This window comes from Maylandia zebra, linkage group LG22 (assembly GCF_041146795.1).
Source record: "Maylandia zebra isolate NMK-2024a linkage group LG22, Mzebra_GT3a, whole genome shotgun sequence".
NCBI lineage: Eukaryota > Metazoa > Chordata > Actinopteri > Cichliformes > Cichlidae > Maylandia > Maylandia zebra.
In genome coordinates this window covers 202,501-226,937 of record NC_135187.1, presented here as the reverse complement: position 1 = coordinate 226,937, position 24,437 = coordinate 202,501, and the positions used below count along the sequence as shown (strand labels likewise).

At 48.1% G+C, this 24,437-nt stretch overlaps 2 protein-coding genes across 6 annotated transcripts in view; one reads left to right on the top strand and one right to left on the bottom strand.

Moving 5' to 3' along the window:
- Positions 1-772: 772 nt before the first annotated feature.
- mindy1 (MINDY lysine 48 deubiquitinase 1) lies at positions 773-11,666 on the top strand. 5 transcript variants are annotated; one of them, XM_076879150.1, is made up of 12 exons: positions 773-844; positions 2,091-2,695; positions 2,773-3,018; positions 3,167-3,339; positions 4,928-4,985; positions 5,277-5,341; positions 5,441-5,599; positions 8,117-8,219; positions 8,297-8,439; positions 8,514-8,708; positions 8,791-8,931; positions 9,675-11,666. In XM_076879150.1, the coding sequence occupies exons 2-12, from the start codon at positions 2,380-2,382 to the stop codon at positions 9,738-9,740; spliced, it is 1,665 nt and encodes a 554-aa protein (XP_076735265.1). In that variant the 5' UTR covers positions 773-844; positions 2,091-2,379; the 3' UTR covers positions 9,741-11,666. The 5 variants fall into 5 exon arrangements, with proteins under 5 accessions (XP_076735265.1, XP_076735264.1, XP_076735263.1 ...); XM_076879149.1 differs by having other exon boundaries at positions 790-858; XM_076879148.1 differs by lacking the exon at positions 773-844 and adding an exon at positions 865-1,016.
- A 602-nt stretch (positions 11,667-12,268) lies between these two features.
- LOC143414538 (phosphatidylinositol 4-kinase beta-like) overlaps positions 12,269-24,437 on the bottom strand; it is a 17,746-nt gene continuing 5,577 nt past the window's right edge. Inside the window, exons 3-14 of the mRNA XM_076879147.1 lie at positions 24,242-24,437; positions 23,741-24,133; positions 22,689-22,916; positions 22,359-22,607; positions 22,168-22,274; positions 21,274-21,378; positions 21,080-21,203; positions 20,854-20,967; positions 20,624-20,775; positions 18,714-18,846; positions 18,050-18,170; positions 12,269-17,452 (exon numbers count right to left, since the gene is read on the bottom strand). The exon at positions 24,242-24,437 is cut by the window's right edge and continues 259 nt beyond it. Of these exons, the coding sequence (XP_076735262.1) occupies positions 17,271-17,452; positions 18,050-18,170; positions 18,714-18,846; positions 20,624-20,775; positions 20,854-20,967; positions 21,080-21,203; positions 21,274-21,378; positions 22,168-22,274; positions 22,359-22,607; positions 22,689-22,916; positions 23,741-24,133; positions 24,242-24,437 (2,104 nt within the window). The 3' untranslated portion in view covers positions 12,269-17,270. The remainder of the gene's footprint in view (positions 17,453-18,049; positions 18,171-18,713; positions 18,847-20,623; positions 20,776-20,853; positions 20,968-21,079; positions 21,204-21,273; positions 21,379-22,167; positions 22,275-22,358; positions 22,608-22,688; positions 22,917-23,740; positions 24,134-24,241) is intronic.

Sequence of the window (24,437 nt, the reverse complement as noted above, 5' to 3'; positions counted from 1 at the left end):
CAGACTCCACAATAAAGACTTTTGCAGCTGATCAAACACACTAACCCACACATGTGCAATAAGACTGCTATATGTGCAATTCTTATGCAATTCTTCTTCTGACGAAGTTGTATTTTTGTATTTTCCTACTCAGTTGTATATAGTATTTGTATTTCTATTTTATTCTATTGTATATATTATTCTATTCTATTTTATTCTATTGTATATATTATTTTATTTTATTCTATTGTATTTTATTGCATTCCAGTGTTTTCTAATTTCTGCTACATAACTTTGCACTTTTGCTGTAACAAAACAAATTTCCCACCTGTGGGACTAATAAAGGTCATCTTATCTTATTTTATAATATATTTACCCTTTGTTGTTTGTTTCTGTTTATCTAAAAGGCAGCATTTCACTCAACTTTGCAACTTAGACATGTGTACACATCTATGTCACTGTCAACATTCATTATCTCTGTTTTATGTATGTTTTGTAACAAAAAATTATTTCCCCCAGGTATTCTGATTCTGATTTATGTGGTTATATTGTTACTGTAATCACTCCTTCTGGCAATTCGTTGTATCCATTGAATTTATGCAGCTCTAGTTGCCATTTTTCTATATGTACTTGAAACAATAAACAAATTCTAATAAAACAAAACAGAACACTTTCACGTCTGGTTGGTTGGATTGGAGGCGGAGTCAACTGGATAGACTCTCCCTGCACAGTTTTCGGTCCACCTCGGCTCGATTCGTGAAGCCTGGGTAATGGAGGCGGGGTTTGTACGAAAACAGTCAAAGGTGAGCGCACCGCCCGCCCATGTTACCGTGGTCCACAGATGTAACGCACTCTGTGGAATAAGGTGAGGGAGCGAAGGTGAGACCGGACGTGACGTATACCGAGTAGAAGTTGCTCTGTCAGGAGGGTACGACGCGAGTTGAAGCTGTGAAAACGTCACATTTTGTTTGTAACGTTTTATTTTCTTCATGTTTCTGATTGGCCGAACCCGACAGCGCGTGCCCGCGGTCTGAGAGGTGAGTGCGCCGCTGTGGCTGTGAATGCTGCCCCGCTCAGAGACCAAAAAGGACAAAGTTAAAAAAGTCTTATCGCGTTTGGCTGTCAGTGCCAGCTAGCTCATGCTAAGCTAACGCGGTGTGTAACATCTGTACGGTTCGTGTTGAAGCGGCTTCCCGCTCCGCTCGGAGTTCCGCTTGTTTGGTTTCTCTGCGTTTCTTCCCAGGCCCTCACGAGCTGCTGCGCGTGAACATTAATGACAATTTTACGACAGAAAAAGTTCACAGCTAGCCAGTTGGCTAACAGGCAGCGTAGGCTGCTGAAGCTTAGCGGATGTGGACGGACGGTGGGCGGGACCTATGAACCTGGCGGAGAGGAATGTAAACAGGTAGCACGCGCGTTCATCTGCCAGCGTCAGCGTTCTCCGCGAATCCGCGCCGGACCCGGTAAGCTGACCGGTTTTCGGGAGGAGGGCACGGGCCCGGATGTCGGGGCCCGGAAGAGCAGGGTTAACCGGCCGCTCCGCAAGACTGGGGTCAGCTGAGGCTGCCACCCGTGTGTGTGCGAGCGTAAGTCACCGCTGAACCCTTCTCACCTAATTGAGGAGCGTCATGGGAAACAACTTTCCTTCACGTCGATCTTGGGAGTGAAGCAGCCGCCCCCCCAGTACAGGTCACCTGTAAGGCTCGGAGCTCAGGTGTACAGCAGCGGTCCAGGTGTCGGTCTGCGTTCTCAGCCACACCCCTGCTTCTCTCACGGTCACAGCTGTACCCCACAGCTTGGGGGGAGCTGCTTCCGTTCAAACAGCTGAGGGTGGATGTGCAGTGTTGACCGTCAAGTGGAGAGTGTGCAGATGTTTATCAGAGTTTACACCTGTGAGGCACACACAATGTTTCTGTGATGTCACAGATCTGAGAAATTAGTGGATGGAGGTGACGCTGCACCGTCACTCGGAATCCATCTTTAAATCAGCCTCATGGCTGCACACAGCTCTGAGCTAACTCCACAACTCAGACACACAGACAGAGACACACACACACACACACACACACACACACGTGTGTTTGCTGACTTCTTCTTCTGTGTTTCCTCAGGTGTGACTGATGTCAGAGGGCCGTGCTGCGTCTCTTCTCTGCTCAGATTTTCTGCAGCCATGGTTGCTCTCAGGTAGACCGGTGTGTCTGTTTTCCAACACCCTTGGCAGGCGGCGGGCAGGTGATCGTTCTCTCGTGACGATCTCCTGGCGGCCATGTTGGAGCGCCTCCTGCTGTCTTAAAGCCACCCGATGCTGAGGTCTAGTTTCTCTCGTGACCACGTCCGTCTAAGTCATCTCTCTCCACGTGTTGTCATACGGAGTCGTGCCTGTGAAGCCGTCAGCTGATCATGGAGGAGTCCAGGGAGCAGCCTTCCGCCATCGCTGACCTGGAGATGAAATGCGATTCAGAGGAGCCCACTGTCAGCTCACAGACTTTCTCCAAAGAATGCACCTTAAGCGTGACACCAGCGCACCTCAGAACTGACATCCCCAACACAAGTGGCGGCGCCGCTGACAACCCTGCGCTCGCCAAGGTCCCGATGGAGGAGGAGGAAGAGGCCACACCCACGCCGCCAGAATCATCGCCAAGTCCATCATCTGAAAACATGACTCTAACAATCGCCACCACCACAGAGGAACCCACGGAGGCTGGGGCAGGACCAGGTAGAGGAGGAGACATGGGTGAAGGGCGGGGCCTAAGATGCCCAGAGGATCCCTCATGGTGCTTCTATTGTCCGCAGGTCTGGACGTGGAGGAAAGCTCCTCGGTGGTGACAGCGGGTGGCTCAGACGACCAGCTGGAGTCCACGGACTCGGCATCATTCTCCATCCCCAGCTTGGAGCTATCGGATGGGGTCGTGACAACAGGAAACTCCCTGGACGTGGATGACGGCCTGTCGTCGTCGTACTCGGCGCTGGGTGCGGAGGGCTGCTCGCCATCCACCGAAGTCCCGAGTCTGCAGGACGAGGCGGCGCTGGAAGCTGCCGGTGAGGCGTCCATGTTACTGAAACTGTGCTCAGCCTGGTGCCTGACTGCACTTCTTCTCTGGGTTTATTTTGCGATGACACCTTAGTACTCCAAATAAATGTAACTTTGTTTAGCTGAGTGTGACTGCATTTCTCCCCCTCCCCACAGGGGGTGCTGCTGCTCCTCCTACTGCGGCACCGGAGCCTGGGCCCTCCATGCCAGCGTATTACCTGGTGAAGTGGATCACCTGGAAGGAGAAGAAGACACCCATCATCACCCAGAGTGAGAACGGACCCTGCCCCCTGCTGGCCATCATGAACACGCTGTTCCTGCGCTGGAAGGTGAGAATCACCATCATTTAAAGGGCGGAGCGGCAGGTGGATGTTCATCTCCACCCAGCTGCAGCACACAAATCTAAAGACAACAAGTTGCACTACGCAGGTACGCAAACATCTGCCTGAGAACCTTCAGGAAGTCAGGGCAGGTGTTTCCTGTCTGCGTCGTCATGGTAACATAAGAACCTGGAGGTGCATGTTACGTGTTCCAGCTGTTTGGAAGGGCAGGGCTCAGAGCTCCCAGGTTCCAGTCGGTCTGAGCTCGTTGTTGTCATGCTCAGACTTGCGCCGAAGACCGGGAAAGGTTCAAGTCAGATTTCTAGCAGCTGAAAGGTGGCTTTGGTTCCCAGGGAAGCTGGCCTCGTTAGAAGGCATGGGAGAACCCTTTCCTAGTAGTTCAGGTCCTTGAAATTGTTTTTACTGCACAAAAGGACACGAACGCGATGCTAAAGTTCAAGCACAAGTTCAGCTCTGTGCCCACATCTGCACAGAGAGCATGCTAACGTTAAGCTAGTCAGACAATATGCTAACGCTAAGCCAGCCAAGAACAAGAGTGATGCTAAAGCTCAGTGTATGCAGACCAGAGCCTAGCAGCTAGCGCCTGAACTTCAACAGGTAACAAGCTGTCACATCATCCTGGTGCAACATCTGCGAGGAGCTCGTCCTGGTACTGTGACAGCAGGCGTGGGACGTAATAAGAATTTAGCAATTCTGATTCCATTATCAATAGAATCTATACTTATTGATCAGATTCGTTATCGAGTCTCAACAAACAAACATGTGGCCCACAGCATGAAATTAGTCTGCATGAAGGTCTTAGATGTGCTGCTTAGTGATGACGGTCACCCTCAAAGCGGAGAATCGATAACGAATCTGATCAGTAAGTATAGATTCTACCGATAATGGATAGTTCCCATGCGCGCTGTCACAGTACCAGGATGAGCTCCTCGAAGATGTTGGACTGGGCTGTTGTGACAGGTCGCCCCGAAGACGGCGGTGGCAGCATTAAATCACAAAGCCTTTGACTTTTCGTTGAAGGGTGTGTCTGCGGCACTGCAGTGCATGAAGCTCTTATAAGTGTTCTCCCAGACTTCCCGTGCTTGGTGGGATCTACACCTGGACGCATCTAGAATAGTCAATAACACTCACAGCGACCCCTAGTGGCAACAGGAAGTTAACTGTTAGAACCATGTGGTGTACGTGAATCCGGTGCTGTGGGTTCACCTGTGCTTCGCCTGTGGCGGCCGCTGGCCTCAGGTGGTTGAGCAGCTAATGAGACACTTTGGATGAACCGTTATGTAGACCGTGGTTTCAGATGTTCCTCTGAGAACCAATCAGAGCACTCTAAAATGATGTAACTGTGCAGACGTCTGTGTCGTCGTAAACAGCTTTGATCTTTTTTAGTGAGGGACAGAAGAGGAGACACCGGCGCTCACGCTTGATAAAGTTTATAAATGAACTGACGTGTGTGTGTGTGTGTGTGTGTGTGTGTGTGTGTGTGTGTGTGTGTGTGTGTGTGTGTGTGTGTGTGTGTGTGTGTGTGTGTGTGTGTGTGTGTGTGTGTGTGTGTGTGTGTGTGTGTGTGTCGCCGCAGGCCAAGCTTCCTGCTCAGACTGAGGTGGTCACCACAGAGGACCTGATGGCTCACCTGGGTAAGAGCGACTGTGGGTAATGTATCAAACGTATCGATGATGAAATTAAACGTGCGGGGTAGCACGAGCAGGAGGCTGGGCGCTCGCTCGTAAACGTGGAGGGTCCACGTTAAGTAGACGATGAGTTCGCTCCTGGCACAGCTGTCGAGAATGATACTGTCCGCGGAGGTCACATGGTACACGGTCTGCAACACGTCGGGTTAAACCAGGATTCTCACCTGTGAGTGTTTGAGCTGGTCAGGTCGTGGCGGGCTGTCCTACTGACGATGTTCCTGTGTGTGCGTTGTTCAGGAGAGTGTGTGCTGTCCGTCACTCCTAGACAGAAGGCCGACGGCATGGAGCTCAACTTCCAGCAGGTACCAAGGAAGCACACGGACATGCTGGTTCCCATACACGCTTTCAATTAGCACGCCGTTTTGGGGAGGAGACCATAACGTGGGCGTGTGTGTTTGCAGAACATGAGCGACGCCATGGCGGTCCTCCCGAAGCTGTCTACGGGGCTGGACGTCAATGTGCGTTTCACTGGCGTCACGGACTTTGAATACACGCCCGAGTGCATCGTGTTCGACCTGCTGGACATCCCGCTGTACCACGGCTGGCTGGTCGACCCTCAGGTGAGTGTGTGTGAGCGTAAACGCAGGACTGTCCAGGTCCTTAACGAGGTTTTAACAATGCAAGGTCAGCGGTTTGACCCCCAACTCTTCCAGTCTGCTTGTTGAAGTACTCTTGAGCAAGGGATCAAACCCCGGAGTTTCTCCCGAACCTGTGTGAGCTCTGGATAAAATGCTCTGAATGATGAAGCAGGTGATTGGCTCGTTCAGCCAATCCCCATGGGTACCGTCAGCTGATTGGCTGATAGAGCTCCAGATGAAGCAAGAAAATTAATAAAATGTTCTGACATTAAATTATCAACACAATAGACAGAAAGATATCAGGATGTTTAGAAAACAGAATATTTATAGAATGAAAGAAAATATGAACAAATGAAGGAAAGTATTAATAAACATGAATATTAATAAACTGTCTGGAAAAAGTGTTACGGCCTCAGCTGGGCCTCCTGGAGTTGCCTGTGTGGGCGTGTCCTAGCGTCTTCATGCCTTCGGTGACAGCTGACTGCTTCTATTAGTAACTGAACTAAAAGAGACGGACGAGCCGCTATCAACATTTAAAGAAGCAGAACAAAACTCAAGCGTTGGTCAGTAAACTGAAAAGTCAAAAAAGGATTGGTGACCAAACACAGTCCTCTCCACCAAGCAGGAGCAAACAATCACAAAACACAGCTCACTACCTGCAACCACTAACATGGCTCTCTGGCACCAGAGCTCACCTGAAATACTTTTAATTGCTGAAAGGAGTGAGCTGTTCAAAAGGTGGCAGCTGAGGCAGGAGAGACGGTAGGACACGCCCACACAGGCAACGCTTGGGCCGTAACAAAAGTCAAGTGTTGGTCGGTGCCAGACTTACTAGTTGTTTAACCTAGTTGTTAAAATGTTAATTGATTCCTGATGCTGGTAAAATATCATCTTAAATGTTATGCAGCTATCTGCCACCGGACGGCGCATCGTTGATGACACACCTGTTAATCTCATCTCTTTGTTAGAATAAGATCGTAGTTACAAACAGCGGTTCTCCGTCAGGAGGACGGGCTCTGTCTTAGGAGAGAGTTCAGTCGTTATGAGGGGTTCAGAGCAGAGCCACTAGTCCTCCACATCACAAGGAGGCAGCTAAGGCTGTCGCCTCCTGGGCACGGTGTTCCTGCCAGGCATGTCGTACCGGGAAGAGGCCCGGGCTTGGAGATTGCATCTCGGCTGGCCTGGGAACGTCTCACGTGTCCCCGGATAAGCTGGGGGTGGCGTGGAGAGGGCGGGCCCTGCTTCCCTGCTGCTGCCCCCACGACCCAACTTAAGATGAGCGGGAAAAAAACGGATGTGTAATTTATTGTTTTCTTAATTTTTAGATTTGAACTAGGGCTGGGCAATATGGCCTAAAATTCATATCGCGATATAATTTGAAGCACGTGCGGTAACGATATATATCGCGATATATTCTTTTCTTCTGTATAACGTATTTTACACACTATAAGGACTTAAAATCCTTTCATTTTCTCAAAAATCGAGAGTGTGCCTTATGTATGAATTCTGGTTGTGCTTACTGACCTCAAACCGATTAAATCTGTTAAAATGTTTTAGTACAACTTTGGTAAGCCGCACTGCTTGATGGCTTGTCAGAGCATTACGGCAGTGGCGTTTGCAGGGTTACTGAAGTTGGGCTAGCTGGTATATAATGTTGTGCTACATGATTGCTAGCGACACAGCTATGTTAGCATAACATTAGCACAGTGAAGCTGCAGGATGAACGCTAACTTTTTTTCCACTTGACAAAAGTTAACGTGAGAGATTCTGGTGGTCAGGGACAAATGCAATCGCATAGCAGGATGCTGTACACGGGCCAAACTTCAGTCAGGAGAACAACTGAGATCATTCACCAGGTTAGTTATTAATATACTGCAACAACATGGGAACAGAGCAGCTGTGAGAGAATTCAACATTTATGAATCAATGTTACGGAAGTGCAGTTTTTGGCTTTCCCCACATTTCAACAGTGCTTAATCTCTTTACTGTGACTGTTGCCCGCCATAATTTGCAGATGATAATGGTTGTAGCCGCTGCGATGCTTTCGACCAAAACGGGCGCAGCTTGATGACATCATCAACATGCGCTATCGCGGTAGAACGGTATAGTCAAAATCTCTATCGTAGGCCAAATTTATATCGTTTATATCACCCACCCCTAGTTTGAACTGAAGTGGCTGTCAAGCGTGCGTCATTCATATTGCACGACACACTTTTAGTTTAGCGGACGTTAATCTGTCATATTTGAGTAACACATGAACATCTTTTGTAGTAACATGTTTTCATATCATAGTTAACATCGGTTTAAGTGTTTCTCTCCTTCATTGTCTGTCTGGAGTGTGACGTGTAATGTTGATGATGCTGCACAGTGAAGTGGCATGATTGCAGGTTTTTAATGTCCATGTGGGATTTTTATTTTTTGTGACATGGCGCGATCAGTCAGACTCTCTGTGGCCGCCCACAGGACAGAATGATGTAAAATTCCTGATTGTGTGTTCAGAGTCCAGAGATGGTGGCTGCTGTGGGCAAACTGAGCTACAACCAACTGGTGGAGAAAATCATTGACTACAAACACTCTGCAGAAAGCAGCCGAGTCAGTGAAGGTAACGTGTTTGTGCATAGTACCCAATATGTACACGATGGCCCGAACATAATAATTGTGCACGTCTGTGCCGGGCAGGCCTGGTGGCGGAGCAGTTTCTGGAGTCAACGGCGACTCAGCTGTCGTATCACGGCCTGTGTGAGCTCAACGCGACGGCCAGAGAGGGCGAGATCTCAGTGTTCTTCAGGAACAACCACTTCAGTACCATGATCAAACACAAGGTGGGGCTGTACACACTGCAGTACCATGACCAGACACAAGGTGGGGCTGGTAATGCACTTGTCTCCTCTCTCAGGGGCACCTGTACCTGCTAGTGACAGATCAAGGCTTCCTGCAGGAGGAGTCTGTGGTCTGGGAGTCGCTTCATAATGTCGAGGGTGATGGAAACTTCTGCGACTCCGATTTCCGGCTGTGTCATCCTCCTCAGAGAGCTCCACCCACCCCCCACCTGCCACCCAGCGCCCAGGAGCAGCAGCGGCAAATTGACCAGGTGAGCTCACCAGGTAATATCATTGCCACCGAGCACTTTGGCCCGTTAGCACGTCTCTGATGGGTGTTGTTGTGGGTGTCAGGACTACCTTGTGGCAGTGTCCCTGCAGCAGCAGCAGGGCGGGGCCCCGGGGCCCCTCAGTGACCTGGAGTTGGCCCGGCAGCTCCAGCAGGAGGAATATCAGCAACAGCAGCAACTCCAGCAACAGGGTTCAGTGCAGCAGGTAAGCTCACCTGGAGACAAGCCGGCAGACTGTGGGCAGCACTTGTAGGCCACTGCTATCACACCTTAATCCAAAATCAGGTCTCAAACAGGACACACTGAATCATTGGTGTGGAACCGGAACCTTAAAGGGGGCATGAAACTCTGCACGTGAAGGCTTGTTTACATCACAGAGCCCAGCTCGTCGCTCTGGTAACCACCTGTCACCTGACTCAGGCTCTCCTCCACAGTCCTCATTTATAAAGTGTTGTACAAACACAGCTAACAGCCACTTCCTGCTGCAGACACAGACAGTAAAGTGACCGTAGATCCTGGTTTAACATGAACTGACTGCTGCAGCGCTACAGTGATCCCCTCACACTGATGGTCAGCTTCACTGTCCTTTCCTCTGAGGTATCGATCCTGTCACTTGTTAGCTCAGTCTGTTAGCCAACCACGTGATGTCACGCTGCGTACTGACAGGAGAGGGCGCTGTTTTTAAAACTTTCAGCACTTATTTGTTAAACCCGGCTGAGTTACATCAGTGTCTGAGAGCAGGTGTCAGTGAGCCTTCATGCACATAGTTTCATGTCCACTTTAAAACACCTGAGTTAGCGTTCAGAAGACGAGTGTGCATTATTAGAATAAGTAGTTCTGACTGCCACGTAAATGTCACCATGAAAAGATTTTTTTTATTGATCTCAATGTGACAATAATAACCGTGACATGAGGTGATTACACTGTGTTATTGTTATGGTGTTCCAGGTCAGAGGTCAGGGGGCACAGCAATCCAGGAGAAGAGACAAGGACTCAGACTGCGTCCTTCTGTAGACTCTTCAGCAACGCCGCCATCATTGTCGTCTGTCACGCCGTCGGACTCCTGTGTGTCTGCGGCGGGCGGGTGAGGGGTCACGTTCGATGCCAAACCTCCCAGCTTCCCCTTTGTTTCACAGGTCAAAGGTCTTTAGGACGCGCTCTTTGCCAATGTCTTTATTAACCATTAATAAATATCGGACAGCGATGAAGTGATCAGACGGAGCTGTGGCTGAAACAATGACCTATGACTCTGCAGCTGTGTTATTTCGCAGCTCCTACTCCTCTGTAGGCTTCCTGAAGTTGACCAATCAGTAAAGTCTTAAAGGGGAGGAGCTAAAACGGTCAGAAACAAAATGTTTTAGCTCCTCCCCCTTTAACCCAGTGCTTGCTAACCCCGCCTCCTCCTGTGGCTGCGGTTAAAATTCCTGAAACGAATGGAAACATGATTCCTGCCTCTTTCAAACTCGGACAAATTTAACTTCGTACAAACCAAACGACTGAAAGCTGCTGGCTCTGTGTAAGGATATGCCCTCTGTGACATCACAAAGATCCCAGACTAGGACAAAACAAAATGTTAAGAATGGATGTTTCCTCCAAATTATTGAAAGTAAGTGTAATTAAAGATAAACACCTGAGCGCTGTTGTGCTGTGTGTATTACTGTACGCTGTAGCTGACGAGCACCTTCAGGCAACTGTTGTTGTAATTTGGCGCCGTGAAAGTTAAACCATGACATCGTGTTCCCACGACGAGGACGGAAAAATTAGGGTTTGTCTGTTTGGCCTGACTGAAGGAGCCGATGGTGATGTGACACGGCAGGCCATTATTAACCTCGAATGTGACGGCTCCGTAGCGCTGCTTTAGCTAAAAACGGGTCTTTCACTGGTGTTTCCTGGGACCAGTTTGACCAGAACCTCCCAAATATTCAGTCTGAAGTTGTGAAAGAAAAATAAGATCCTGTGATTCTCCGACTGGTTCTTTGTTTCCCTGCAGATTAAAACGAGGTCGTCACGGTTGTGACATTTGACCAAATTATGACATCAAAGTTTGGATTAAACACGTAAAAAAAGACATTTTAATATCACTGAGTTTTTGTTTTTCTGTAAACATTAACCACGACTGATTTCATCACCAATAAATTTGGCTTAAAGGAACAAATGTAAACGCGCGTTGAGTTTCATGTCCCACAGATTCATGATTGAGTCACTGGTTTATTTTGTCCTCTTCACTTGCAGTGACTCAGTTTTTAAACTTGAACTAAAGTCTTGATATAAAACTTTTACCTGTAAATGATTTTGTGGCCGTCATTCACAGTGAGTGGACAGACCAGCCGTGACGTCGTGGCTGTTTTCTATATTTTCTCTTAAATCTGCTGTGGAAACAAACCTAAAACTCAGGACGTTTGAGGTGAAAACCTGCGAACTGTTCGTCTCTGAGTTCAGACTTGGTGCAGTTTCTTCTTCAGATCAAACAAAGAATTAAGAACCTGTTTAACGCCACAACAGCGTTCCCGTCATGCCTGTCAGGGTTTTAGGCACGGACGGCAAAAAGATGGACGTACCTACTCTGACGCCACCTGCTGGTTAGTGAGATCGTCACTGCAGAACAGCAGTTCACGTAACCTCTTTGAAACCAGGCGGGTCCACATTTCGCAGATTTGTTCGTGTGTCATTAATCACCCATGCAGAGCTTACTCACCTCTATAGGGCCTGAAGTCTTTGCAGCTACAGCTATCGCCATCTGGTGGCCTTCAGATAGAACGCAGGCACTTTCTCTCTGGCTTATTTTTTTTCATACCTGGACGTCACCTCCATGTTTTTATCGTCTGTGGTATTTTATTTATTAGTTTAGTTTTCTTTGGTGTGACTGTTGGCCCGCCGCTCTGTTCAGGCTTTGTTTAATCTGCCGTCCTGTCAGATCGTCAATAAAAACTCTGAATTTGACTTCAGTTTCATGGATTTGTTCACAAACATTAACATGCGGATTTTGTTCTTGTTATTCTGGATCACCACAGACAATTTCAAACATTTGAACACCATCGCCTTTACAACTAATTAGTTGGCAAACTTTTTTAAATTTAGTTTATAGGAAACAAAGAATGCAGACCAACATTATGTACGCCTGTGATCATAGAAAAATCCGAATTGTGACTTTTTTTTATTTTTGTTATTTTCTTACTTTAAAGAGAAGAGTCTTTCAGATCAGAGGCGTCCAACTCCAGGCCTCGAGGGCCGGTGTCCTGCAGGGTTTAGAGCTCACCCTGGGTCAGCACACCTGAATCACATGATTAATTCATTGCCAGGCTTCTGGAGAACTGCAGGACATTTTAAATCATCCGTGTTGGATCAAGGACACATCTAAGACCTGCAGGACACCGGCCCTCGAGGCCTGGAGTTGGACACCTCTGGTGTAGATGTTCGTAAACATAAAATATGAGATGCGAAATTTCAGATTTGACTCTCTTTAAAGTTAATTATGCACCAGTTAGAAAAGTGATTTAAAACCAGTAAGTATCTTACACACTGAGAAAGCACACAGGTGCAGGTCAGAAGCAGGTTTCAGGTTTATTGAATAAGTTGCCATGCAGTTAGTCAGGACGTGACAGATGGACTCTACATGATGAGAAACGGGGACACACCTCCAGTCGTCAGCTGGATCTTAACGATTCAACACATTAATGCACGTCGCTGCAGAGATGCAGACTTGGGCTACGTTCACACTGCAGGCGAAAGCGCATCAAATCCGACTTCTTTGACCCTGTGCGACGTGTATCCGATCGTAGTGTGGCAGTGTGAACGGCACAAATCCGATCTGGGTCACTTTCGTATGTGGTCCTGAATCTGATACGTATCTGATGTTTCAGAAAGCGACTGCTGTTTAATGGTCATGTCGCATTAAATACGTCTTTTACGTCACTGACACAAGACGGACGCCAATTAACAGCGCCAGAGAAGACATCGTGAACGCTTCCTGGCCATCCAGTGAAACTGTTGGGAACAATGTTGGAGAAACGTGAACATTTTCTTTGTACTGTATAATCTGCAGATTCTGACAGAAATCTGCAGCTATCCTCTGAAACAGCAATAAGGATCATTATTAGGCCAAATGTAGATAACACAATAACTTTATAACTTAAAGCAAAATTGGGAAACGTAAAGTCTGAAACAGTCAAACATACTGTTGCTCTGGGTCTAAACAGAGCGCGTTGTGTGTGACGTCTTCCTTTGCGCATGCGGCTGCTTTCAGGGTTCACACTAGAGCGCGTTTGCTGTCACATTTTATTTGTAGTGTGAACAAGCAGACAAAGAAATCGGATTTGATCCAAAAATCAGAATTGAGCTGTAAGACCTGCAGAGTGAACGTAGCCTAACAACAGCTGCAGGAGAGGGCCAATAGTGTTTGAGTGCCCAATCACCAGGAGTACATAAAGTCAACCTCATGATTCAGTGGCTTCATGGACCCCACCGCTCTCGTTTATTTACACTAATCTTCATATAAAAGTGCTTTTCCACATAATCCGACTTCATAAGCACGCGGTATGATTTGGGGTAAATGACTTGTTGATCTCACGCGTCCTCCTCCCGTCTCCTGAGATGATGCTGTTTGTGAATTACCTCAGAAATCACTCAAAGTGTTTTCATATAATGTTTCTTCACACAGTGAAAAGTATCGTTGACCGTGACGTTAGCGTCGTTAGCATTTCCCATAGAAATTCCTCAAAAACCAAACACTAACATGGCTGCTGTATGACTCCGTGTTTTAGTAAAATATTAACAACAAAGAATCCTCACAAACGACAGAAACGTTTCATAAATGCACTTTTTCACACTGACTGTGTTCAGAGCTGATGACAGAAAGGCAATGAGGATGTTCAGCGGCAGGGATGAGTTTCAACCATCCGTTCTCCCCACTAGCCTCCAAACTGCAACTAACCCATCATTTGGCTCGACTTTACGGGCGTCTCCAGCTTGTCAAACAGCAGTATCACTCCCCAATGATTTTACATTTTAAAGAGCCCCTCTGTAGGAGACGGGACTTGAAATGTAAATAAATGCAGATGAGCGAGGGGTACTGGAGTGTTGAAACTTGTCCCTGGAGCCGTCAAACCGAGGATATAAAAAGCACTTCTGAGGTCCCACCGTCCCTCCTGTTGCATTGATAAGTTTGTACCTTCTGTACGTCTCAAGGCATCGATTTTTCTCACGGGAAACAAACTCGGTTCGTGTACAGATTCACAAATAACGAACGACAAAGAATGCAAAGAGCGTTTGCTAATCTGGTAAACTTTAGACACAGCTGCACGTAAAATAGTGAGCTAGTTAGCAGACGGTAACGTGGCGCTGCGTTCACGACAACAGAACTGTGGTTGTCCTTTTACAGTGGTCAGAAAACTACTACAAACACTGGCTTTATTCCAGAAAGACCCAGTTCACTGTCCGCCGGCTCAGCGTCCCCCTTTTCACAGTTAAACATTCACTAATAAACAAGAATAAAAACAAAACAGAAAATAAAACTGTCATAATGTCCGAGCGTCAGGTGACCAGATTTTAGCCCCGACCTGATGTTAGCGGATTACCATTCGTGTGGAATAACTAACCAAATTGGAAAGATTTTGTGTCTTGCTACCTGCTAATAATCAAGTGCATCTGAGAGTAAAATTATATTTTAATCGTTTTAGAGGAAACTGCCACTATAACACTTCTTTCACTGAAATTAGCTCCAGCTATGTAATCAGTTAACTGCTCATCTCTACAAATGTAACGCTGCATTAGCTTACCGTTTAGCTAGCTGTAAAAATGCTTTATGTTTGATTTCAGCCATAACTGGAACTGCAGCTCAAAGCCAGCCTCCAGTGAACTGCTGCTGCCCTTAAACAGCGGGGAAAGTTGCTATTTACAGAAATGACAACTGTTAGCTAGCAAACGCTATCCGAAACGTTCTCATTTAGTGCGTCAGGTAGAGGTGCTGTGTAGAAATACACAGGAAGCCGTTTCTATGTGTAAGACGCTGAAATAAAGCCAGTGTTCCAGCATTAGAGCGACATCAGCAGCAGCTGCTAAAACCGCTAGCTTTCGCTCAACAGCGAGAACACGTCTAAAACATTCACGTGTTCAGGAAACTGATCGTCAGTCTCAAAGAACCCAAGCTCGGCGTGCACAGAACCGCCTCTTCTGACTGGCCAGCATTAACCAAGGGAATTGGGGCCAATCAGAGAGGAACACTGCTGAGCTCTTAGTACGTAAATACAGACTCACATAACAATAACGCGTTTAGTCCAAAGTGATAATAATAAGTATACTTCTCCTGATAAGAACCCTTTGGCTCAGAACGGCCACTTACTGTACACTGACATTGTCACTGTATAATTTCTAGCATGTGCACCGAGTTGACAGAAACACATGAACAACAAAACTTCAGTAACTTTTTTTCAGAAATTGAAATTGGACCTAAAAAGATGTTGTAACAAACATTAAAATAAAATAAAAAAAATTTCACCAGACACTCGTCACATTGATAAAGGTTTAGTATTTTCTTACACTAACAAGACAAAACTGTTTTATAAAAGCTCTCAAAGGCAACTTACTGTGTTTTTTGTGCTGATGCTAGTTGGTCAAAGGTTTAAACGGAAAGTGCAGTTCAGAAGAAAGTGCTGCCCCTCTACAGACTACTGCAAGTCAGCCAATCAGACGAAAGTAGGCTTATAGAGAGACAGCAACTAAAATGGCGTGTTTGTTATCTTGTTACAAAACGTACTTATTTTAGAGAGGAATAAATAAAAAAAAGTAACTTGGCGAAAAGTTTTAGCCAAGACACTGTCAGGTTAATTGCCAACAAACTGCAATGAGGGAAGAATCAACTTAAGTGTATAATAAACGTATACTCTCTGCTGCTAGTAGTTTAGTGGTTATTAGCTAGTGAGAGAGCATAAGCTGTATACTACAGCAGTGAAAGAGTAATGTTATTAGGAAATGAGGACAGGACTCATTTATTTCTTTGATTAGCCTTAGCTAGGTGACCGTAGCTCAGGGGGTTGGGAATCGCACCTGTAACCGGAAGGTCGCCGGTTCGATCCCTGGGCTCTCTGTCCTGGTCATTGTGTCCTTGGGCAAGACACTTTACCCTACTTGCCTACTGGTGTTGGCCAGAGGGGCCGATGGCGCGATATGGCAGCCTGGCTTCTGTCAGTCTGCCCCAGGGCAGCTGTGGCTACAACTGTAGCTGCCTCCACCAGTGTATGAATGTGAGAGTGAGTGAATAGTGGCATTGTAAAGCGCTTTGGGTGCCTTGAAAAGCGCTATATAAATCCAATCCATTATTAGGTATTAATTTTGTTAGCTAGTACAGGAACATTAGCTTAAAAAGACATCTCCCCTAGTAATTAAAAAATAATAATGTAGTTTATTATAGTAATGGCCATATTTCTAATAAATATTCTGGACTTTGCTCCTCCACAGTCTGAGTAATTCTCCATTAGCATAGCTAGCATGACAGTGACTCTGTTAAAAACCAAACAGCTAAATAGATATTTGGGAAAGAAAAATGAGCTAAAGTGGTAAAATAACAGTTTAGGAAAAAGTGAAATACAATGAAATAAAACAGAGGAAAATGAGCAGCAGTGGTCACTGGCTCAGGCTAATGGACGTTCAGGACAAAAGAATTTGAGCTTGCCCAAACCTCGACGCGCTTACAGTTGCTAAAAATGTCGGGACAAGGCTGACGATGAGCTGTGAGAAATGTCTGGTGAAAACAGGAATGCTGCTGGAAGATAAAGCGATAATCTGTAAAGGAGGGTGGATACGTCAGCCTTTCTGTGAGCGTGCCGAGAACGCTGAGTTCACGTTGTGCTTTTTCCTCGTAGCCATTCTGATTCGGAGAGCAAACTCCTTCGACCTCTGCTGGTGTTCGCGTCCACTCGGACTTCATTTAAACGTCAAGAGAAGGTTCGTGCCGACCCAGTCAGACGCGTCCTCGGGCTCTCCCTCGAGTTACTGCAGATTTCTCCTCTGAGTCCACTTTAAACTACGACAAGTTGGGAGGAAAAAGAGGGCGCCTTCTGGAATCTCGGGCTTACGATTACGAGACTTTTATCTTTGGAAAAGGAGCTTCTGTAATTACAGGATGTTTGCTGGAAAGAACAAAACGCCTTTCTCAGACGTTTTCCTGTCAACAGACGTGGAATCGGAAACATTGAGCTGTTTTTAGCTGAGGGATGGGTGAAGTAGTGGTGGTTGTGTCTGTAAACGCTCTGCTGCTGGGCAGTTTAGTAGTGATTATGAGCTGGTTAATAAAGTCGACAGCAGTGACGAGTTCACGCGTTTCCGTGTGACGAGCAGCAGGAAGTCGAATCTGCCGTGCTGTCGTTTCGATTAGCTGCAGATGTAAATCCATAAACGATGTGATGAAGTGGTTTCCGTCTCTATCGAGTCTTCCAGCAGCCGCTTCGACCCCGATGACGGTGACGAGGCGGCTCTGTCGAATCCAATCAGGCGGCGGCGCAGCAAAACGTCTGCCGGCTCCGGCCACCGCCGTCGCTCAGTCCAGACGGGTCACATGATGCCGTTGGTGACATACTGGAAGGAGTCGTAGAGTTTGGTGGTGATGGAGCGCACGGACCCGTCCACGAGCTGCTCCACCAGCAGCTGCAGCTGCTCCTCTGTCAGAGACATGTGGAAACGGTCCTTCAGGCTACGGATGGTGCTCGAGCCATGGAAGCACGGCAGGTGGGAACCTGTGGGGTTAAAATAAGAGTGCACAACAACTTTGTTAACAGCTGACTGGCAAACACGTCCTTAAACCCACACCGGTCAATTCGTGCACTCTGGACCTCCACCCGAGTCGCCGACAGCGCTACGATGTGACGCAGGAATGAGTTTGTTGTTGCAGCTTCACTGCGAGGGTTATAGGGGCCAATAAGAGAACTCCTTAACCTTTGTCTTGCCGGGCTGCTGTGACGCAGTGTTGGCAGTTTCCGTAATGACTCTAATATCACTGAATAGTGAAATTTGCAAAAACCGGCTGTAGGCTGCAGCTGCTAGCTGTCTGCTAGCTTGGCCTCTGCTGCCTGGAGTTAGGTGGAGTGTGACTCGCTGCATCATCTGCACAAACTCAAACATGAACTTTTGTTCTGGATAATAAAAAGTTTGGAGTTTTCAGCAGGGACGAACTTTGTGGCCGGACCTGTTCCCTGATGATGTGGAACAGAAAGTATCCCCGTCCTACAGACTAAGACTGTCTGCGACTCGTACTTACAGCTGTAAATACGGGGTTAGGCTTAGGCCGCGCGTGTGTGCCGTTTTCAGCTGTAAGAAAGGCGCAATGGTGTTACCTTGCTGCATGATCTCCACGATCTGCAGCACCTTCTCCATGTGCTTCCTGGCTGCGATGAGACCCTGAAGCATCAGCATCTTGTAGTAGTTGAACATATCTCCGTTCAGCCCACCCATCACCTGAAACACAGCAAACACCGGGCATCAGGACAGCCACCATGCTAAACTCCACAGGAAGCTTTTCTTCCACCAAAATAAAAGCTTCTGTCATCAGGAGCCATGAAACCCCGATTTTTAGAGTCCTTCAGCGATCCACGCGTGAATCAAACAGAAATTCATCCAAATCAAAACTAAACCTCTGCAGCGCCCGGCTGAGAAACCACGACCGAGCCGGCTGTGACCGGCGGTGCTGAGGGCTCAATGCTGAACAGAACATGTGGGATCTCCTGATCCTGCTGCTGACAGCTGTCGGACACCAGAAAGGATCCTTAGCAACTTTGAAGTTCCAAAAACAAAATGAACGATTCATCTACGAGTCAGCAGAGAGTCGGCTTTGAGTGGCTAAAAATCCCATCCAGACGTGCAGGGCAGCCCTCCAGCTGCGTGCTGGTCTGTTCTCAGTGACAGGTAAATATCAGGAGACTACACCTGAGCCCAAAATTGTGATCAACCTCTGCCCGGGATCATCTCCCTCCAACACATCCTCAGGCTGTTTCTACTCACGTCCACGAACTCCGAGGTCAGCTTAAAGGCAGATGTCTCGAAGCCGAGGTTGCGAGGAGAGCTGGAGAGAATGAAGCCAAAGTCGATGTGGATGATGTGGCCCTCGGAGTCCAGCAGGATGTTCCCGTTGTGCCTGTGGGGATCAGACGAGGTGTTACCGAACGATTGGCATGTAGGATTCTCTACATGCTGCAGAGCTAAGCAAGGAAATTCTTACCTTCTCTACACACAAATAAATCAAATATATACAAAAGTCACACTTTTTAAAAAAAGCATAGAAAAATAGAGCAAGCACTGTATAGGAAAGAGCTGAGAGTGGTCAGAAAGTAGAGTCTGCAGGATTTCAATGTAGATGTACAGGTGACTGCAGTGTGTGCTGTGGGGGGAGGGGGTGCCTCTTTAGGACCCCGTTGTTATAAGGCGTCCCCTCCAGTGATGGGAAAGCAATCCCACACATGGACCGTGATGCTGTAATGACAGCCTGTAGAGCCTGCTGTCCCGCCCTGGTGGTGCAGTTCCCATAACACATGATGGATAGATGGATGTATAGCTGTATAGGTGTATAGATGGATGTACAGGTGTATAGATGGATGTACAGGTGTATAGATGGATGTACAGGTGTATAGATGGATGTACAGGTGTATAGATGGATGTACAGGTGTATAGGTTTATAGATGGATGTACAGGTGTATAGATGGATGTATAGGTGTATAGATGGATGTATAGGTGTATAGGTTTATAGGTGGATGTACAGGTGTATAGGTTTATAGGTGGATGTACAGGTGTATAGATGGATGTATAGCTGTATAGGTGTATAGATGGATGTACAGGTGTATAGATGGATGTATAGGTGTATAGGTTTATAGGTGGATGTACAGGTGTATAGATGGATGTATAGGTGTATAGGTTTATAGGTGGATGTACAGGTGTATAGGTGGATGTATAACTGTATAGATGGATGTACAGGTGTATAGATGGATGTATAGGTGTATAGATGGATGTACAGGTGTATAGGTTTATAGATGGATGTACAGGTGTATAGATGGATGTATAGGTGTATAGATGGATGTATAGGTGTATAGGTTTATAGGTGGATGTACAGGTGTATAGGTTTATAGGTGGATGTACAGGTGTATAGATGGATGTATAGCTGTATAGGTGTATAGATGGATGTACAGGTGTATAGATGGATGTATAGGTGTATAGATGGATGTATAGCTGTATAGGTGTATAGATGGATGTACAGGTGTATAGATGGATGTATAGGTGTATAGGTTTATAGGTGGATGTACAGGTGTATAGATGGATGTATAGGTGTATAGGTTTATAGGTGGATGTACAGGTGTATAGGTGGATGTATAGCTGTATAGGTGGATGTACAGGTGTATAGGTGGATGTATAGGTGGATGTACAGGTGTATAGGTGGATGTACAGGTGTACAGGTGGATGTATAACTGTATAGGTGTATAGGTGGATGTATAGGTGGATGTACAGGTGTACAGGTGGATGTATAGAGGGCTGCATTGACAGTCTTCAGTAGAACGGTTCTGATGATATGCAAACTGCAGGGATGTAAAGGACCTGGAAGGTTTCTTTATGTTTCTTTATTAGATGTTCAGGGCTTTCGGGGCTTAGTCCTCGTCAGGACCTTGCGGTAGAATTGCTCAATGTTGGTTGGTGTTAAGGGTGTTAAAGCAAGCGTGGAGCTCTTTCAGCTCATCTGGTAGTGCACTGTCGCTGGCTTTTTTGCAGCATTTAATGGGGCAATATTCTCAATGCATGTGCTGAGGTTGCTAGTAATCACTGATGTAAAGTCCTCCGAATCCACAGACCCGTCCTCACTCAAGGCAGCAGTCTTAACCTCATCAGCAGGGATAACAGTCACTGTTTAACTTTTATGAATGTCTCACCTGTCTTTGACCTGCAGCAGGTAGCAGATGAGGCTGTAGCCGGCGCAGCTCTGCACGAAGTTCCTCTGAGCGGTGAGGAAGGCCTCTGTGGTGAAGCTGCCGTGTTCCTGCAGGAAGTAGTCAAGCAGCGACAGCTGACTCTGCTTCCTCACCTGGAGGACACACACACGAAAACTGCGTTTCAGTCTCATAGACAAAGACAACTAACTTTCCCAGAATCCCCTGTGTACCTGGTGCAGGGAGACGGCGTTGAGGACGGGCTCGATCATCCCGCTGTCTGAAGACATGACGAGGATTTTGTAGGGTTTGATCCACAGAGGAACGCGCTCCTGCTGCCAGATGGACTGACCAAGGAAACAGACTCGGCTTCAACATGGAAGCAGTTTAACCACACGGAGACTGCGTCTGTATCTGCATCTGTACCGTTGTGTGCATGTGTCTGTACTGCGTCTGTACCTGCAGCTGTCTGAGGACCTGATAGGCCAGCAGCTCCTGCCTCAGATCGTCCCCACACTTCACGATGACCGACAGCAGCCTCCAGGTGTGCAGGTGGCCGTACGGAGACGCCTCTCGGATCCGCCTGAACACAAACGGCGTTAGCGCGAGGAAGACGTTGTGGAGCGTTCCCCTGCTCGGCTTCACAAACCCACCTGACTTTCTCCTCCCAGGGCTCTTTGAGGGCAACAGCCGACGGGTCCTCGGGGTCCCTCCTGAATGCGGTGGGAGTGTGAGCAAGGTTCTCCGATAGCCGCCGTCTGAAAAACAAACCAGGTCGGAGCGTCACGGCAGAACGCACAGCTGAAGATCGAAGCTTCACGGGACTGCTCAGGCCATTTCATCCTCAGAAAGAAGAGTTCCTGAACGTGCTGCTCTTCAGAGATCTACACTCCTGGACAGTGACAACAGCTCATCATAATTACTTCTGCACACCAGGTGATGTTGGTGTCCTATCAATATGGCAACTACAAAGAAAGCTTCTATGGGGAAACTAATAACTAACAAAAAGGTCCAGTCTATGTAGGTGCGGTTCCTTTATTGTTTTAATTACTTTAAAAACAACTTCAGATCACATTTTGTTGCTGGTAGTTATTTTTGAACGCAGCTCAATATTCCTGTGGAGCTCCTTTATAGCTTGAATTTACTGAAACTACAAACACATAATTGTAGTGTGGAGGGGTGTGGTCTGTGGCTCAGCTTCTAGGGAGGGGTGGTGTTCAGTGGGCGAGGCTGCTCAGAGGCTCCTGTTTGAGCAGCACGCCAAGGCCTAAAGGGGGGAGGAGCTGAGAGCAGAAAGCTGCAAGTGAGCGGGCATCAGCAACAGTGAGACCGCGGCCGCCAACAGCCTGGAAACGCTAAATTGTAAACATGAAGCGCCGACATGCACGTTGGCGTCGTGCTGGGCAGAACCAACACTAGCTTGTGTTACACGTAGCTTACCACGGGTAACACGGCGTAATATTTCGTTTGAACTGCCCTGAAACAGCACTGGTGTTCCCACGTTTCTGCTTCTAACCTCCGCCTGTGGAGGGTAACCCGCTGTTTACCTGATGTCTCCGGCGGCGATGAACACCGGCTCTTTGCTCTCCAGACTCGTGATGCTGTCGACTGAAAACTGACTGATGTTGTCGCTGCTGCTGGTCTGAGCCTCCATCTGCAAACACATGCTTGTTACTGTGCTTCGGGAGGACAGAGTACACAGGGTTACTGCAGGCAGTATGCCGACGCTTTCACATACCTCCACCTGCAGCTGCCCGATATCATCGGTGGCCCACGCCTCGTCGTCGTTGTCGTAGTTTGGGACGGTGGAGAAACTTCCCGTTCTGTGTTCCGATGTCATACCACTGCTGCCATTAGCTGCGGTGCTGCAGTCCAGGTTCTCCGCGGAGCGGGCCGAGCGTATCCGCGTCTCTGGGATGCGAACGGGAACGGGAGACGTCTCGAAGCTGTCGCAGTCCAACACCTCCACGTAGATGATGTATGGAGCCTAAAGGAGGAGAAGGAGCAGCAGTCAGAGGACATTGGACAGATGTTCTCTGGCACATGTGGCGGGTACACCGGAGGTCACCTTGTCCTTGGAGTTTAGGACCACGGCCTGCGTGTGGGGGACCCTGCAGACGTGGTGCTGGTGCTCGGCGGTGGGCAGCCACACTCGGGCCGGCAGCTTGTGGTTGAGCAGCGACAGCTCGGAGATCAGACGCTGGGTCTTCTGCTCTTTGGTGGGCAGCGTGGCGAGACGCTTCCCGATGCACAGCAGAGACTTGATGAACTCCCTCTGAGGACGGAGACGCTCGGGCTGCAGACGCACGAAACACCCACAGAGAGTCATAGTTTCTAACCACACACACACGTTCCCTGATGCTCCGCCCACAGAGGCATGTGAGTGACTCATCGATAGCTCGAATGGGCCGTTTAACCCTTTAAAGCCAGTAGGAGCGGGCACGCGCCGTTTTGCGCAACTATTTTTAAATCCCTGTAGAATCTGAACCGTGTAAGCTAGCGCAATAATTTGTTTTGCATATGAAACCGGAGGAGTTGTTCTTACATCTGATGCCATCAGCTTGTCCTCGGTCACGGTTGCCTTCCACATATAGCTTTGCAAAAATTGCATAAAAAGCTCTTGCAGGAACAAAAACGTAATATTCCAGAAACACGCTTTGCCGATCCGATCAGCTGTTCGTAACACTTCCCACATTGAAACAGTCGTCAGCGCGAACGATCGCATGTCCGCCATTACCTGCACGAAACCGGAAGTGATGTCATTTTTGCGGAAAATGTAGTTTTTAACTTGTAGGCCTTGAAAGCCTATACTGGTGTTTTTAAAAGTCATGTTTGATTTTATGCTTTTCTGAATAGCCTTTGACTCTAGAGCAGCAGTGTCCAACTCCAGGGCTCGGGGGCCGGTGTCCTGCAGGTTTTAGATGTGTCCTTGATCCAACACCGCTGTCGACCTCCTCAACAGGAGGTTCTCCAGAGGCCTGGTAATGAACTAATCATGTGATTCAGGTGTGTTGACCCAGGGTGAGATCTAAAACCTGCACGACACCAGCCCCTGGAGGCCTGGAGCTGCCCACCCCTGCTCTAGAGGAACGGCACCACCCGAGAGAATCTCTGGCTCACCTCTTCGTGGACCGCCTCCACTTTTGGGTTACTGCCAGTCCGTCGGAGACCAGCACCAGGTCCATTGCTCGCCATGGTGGCATCCGACTTGGATCTCTGGTGGGTCCTCCTGGACGGGGAAACAAACACCTCGGCTTGTCCCTGTCCAGGGCCAAACATGGAAGAGGCCTCGGCGTTGCTGCCATCGTGTCTGTGATGGCGATGGCGACGGTGAGACGGCGAGGATGCGGGGCTGTCAGATGGGGCGGGGTTGAGCTCGTCGGACAAGATGAGCTTTCGGAGTTTGGTTCCTCTGGAGTGGCGCTGGGTGGAGATATGCATGTCAGAGGAGTAGGCACCGAGCAGCCAGGCAGAGAGCAGCGAGAATGTGATGCTGGCGCTGCAGCGGTGGATCTGCCGGACACAAACACCTGCGTGAGAACCCCCCGACTGTGACGCAGCGGGTCACCGACCCGTTCTCTAGCTAACGTTAGCTGAGCTAGCTTAAACTTAGGGACTCACCAGGTACGGTCGGATGGCGTCGCCCACCTCTGTGTCCATGTGCACGTACATGTTGAGCAGCTGCGGCAGGTAGAAATCGACCTCGCTGTCCGGGAAGCTGAAGAGGCGGTTCCCGATGTACGCCTGCACACCCGGCTCCTTTGACTTGTACAGGTAGGAAATCGCCATGGAGACGTCAAACAGCTTGGACTCGAAC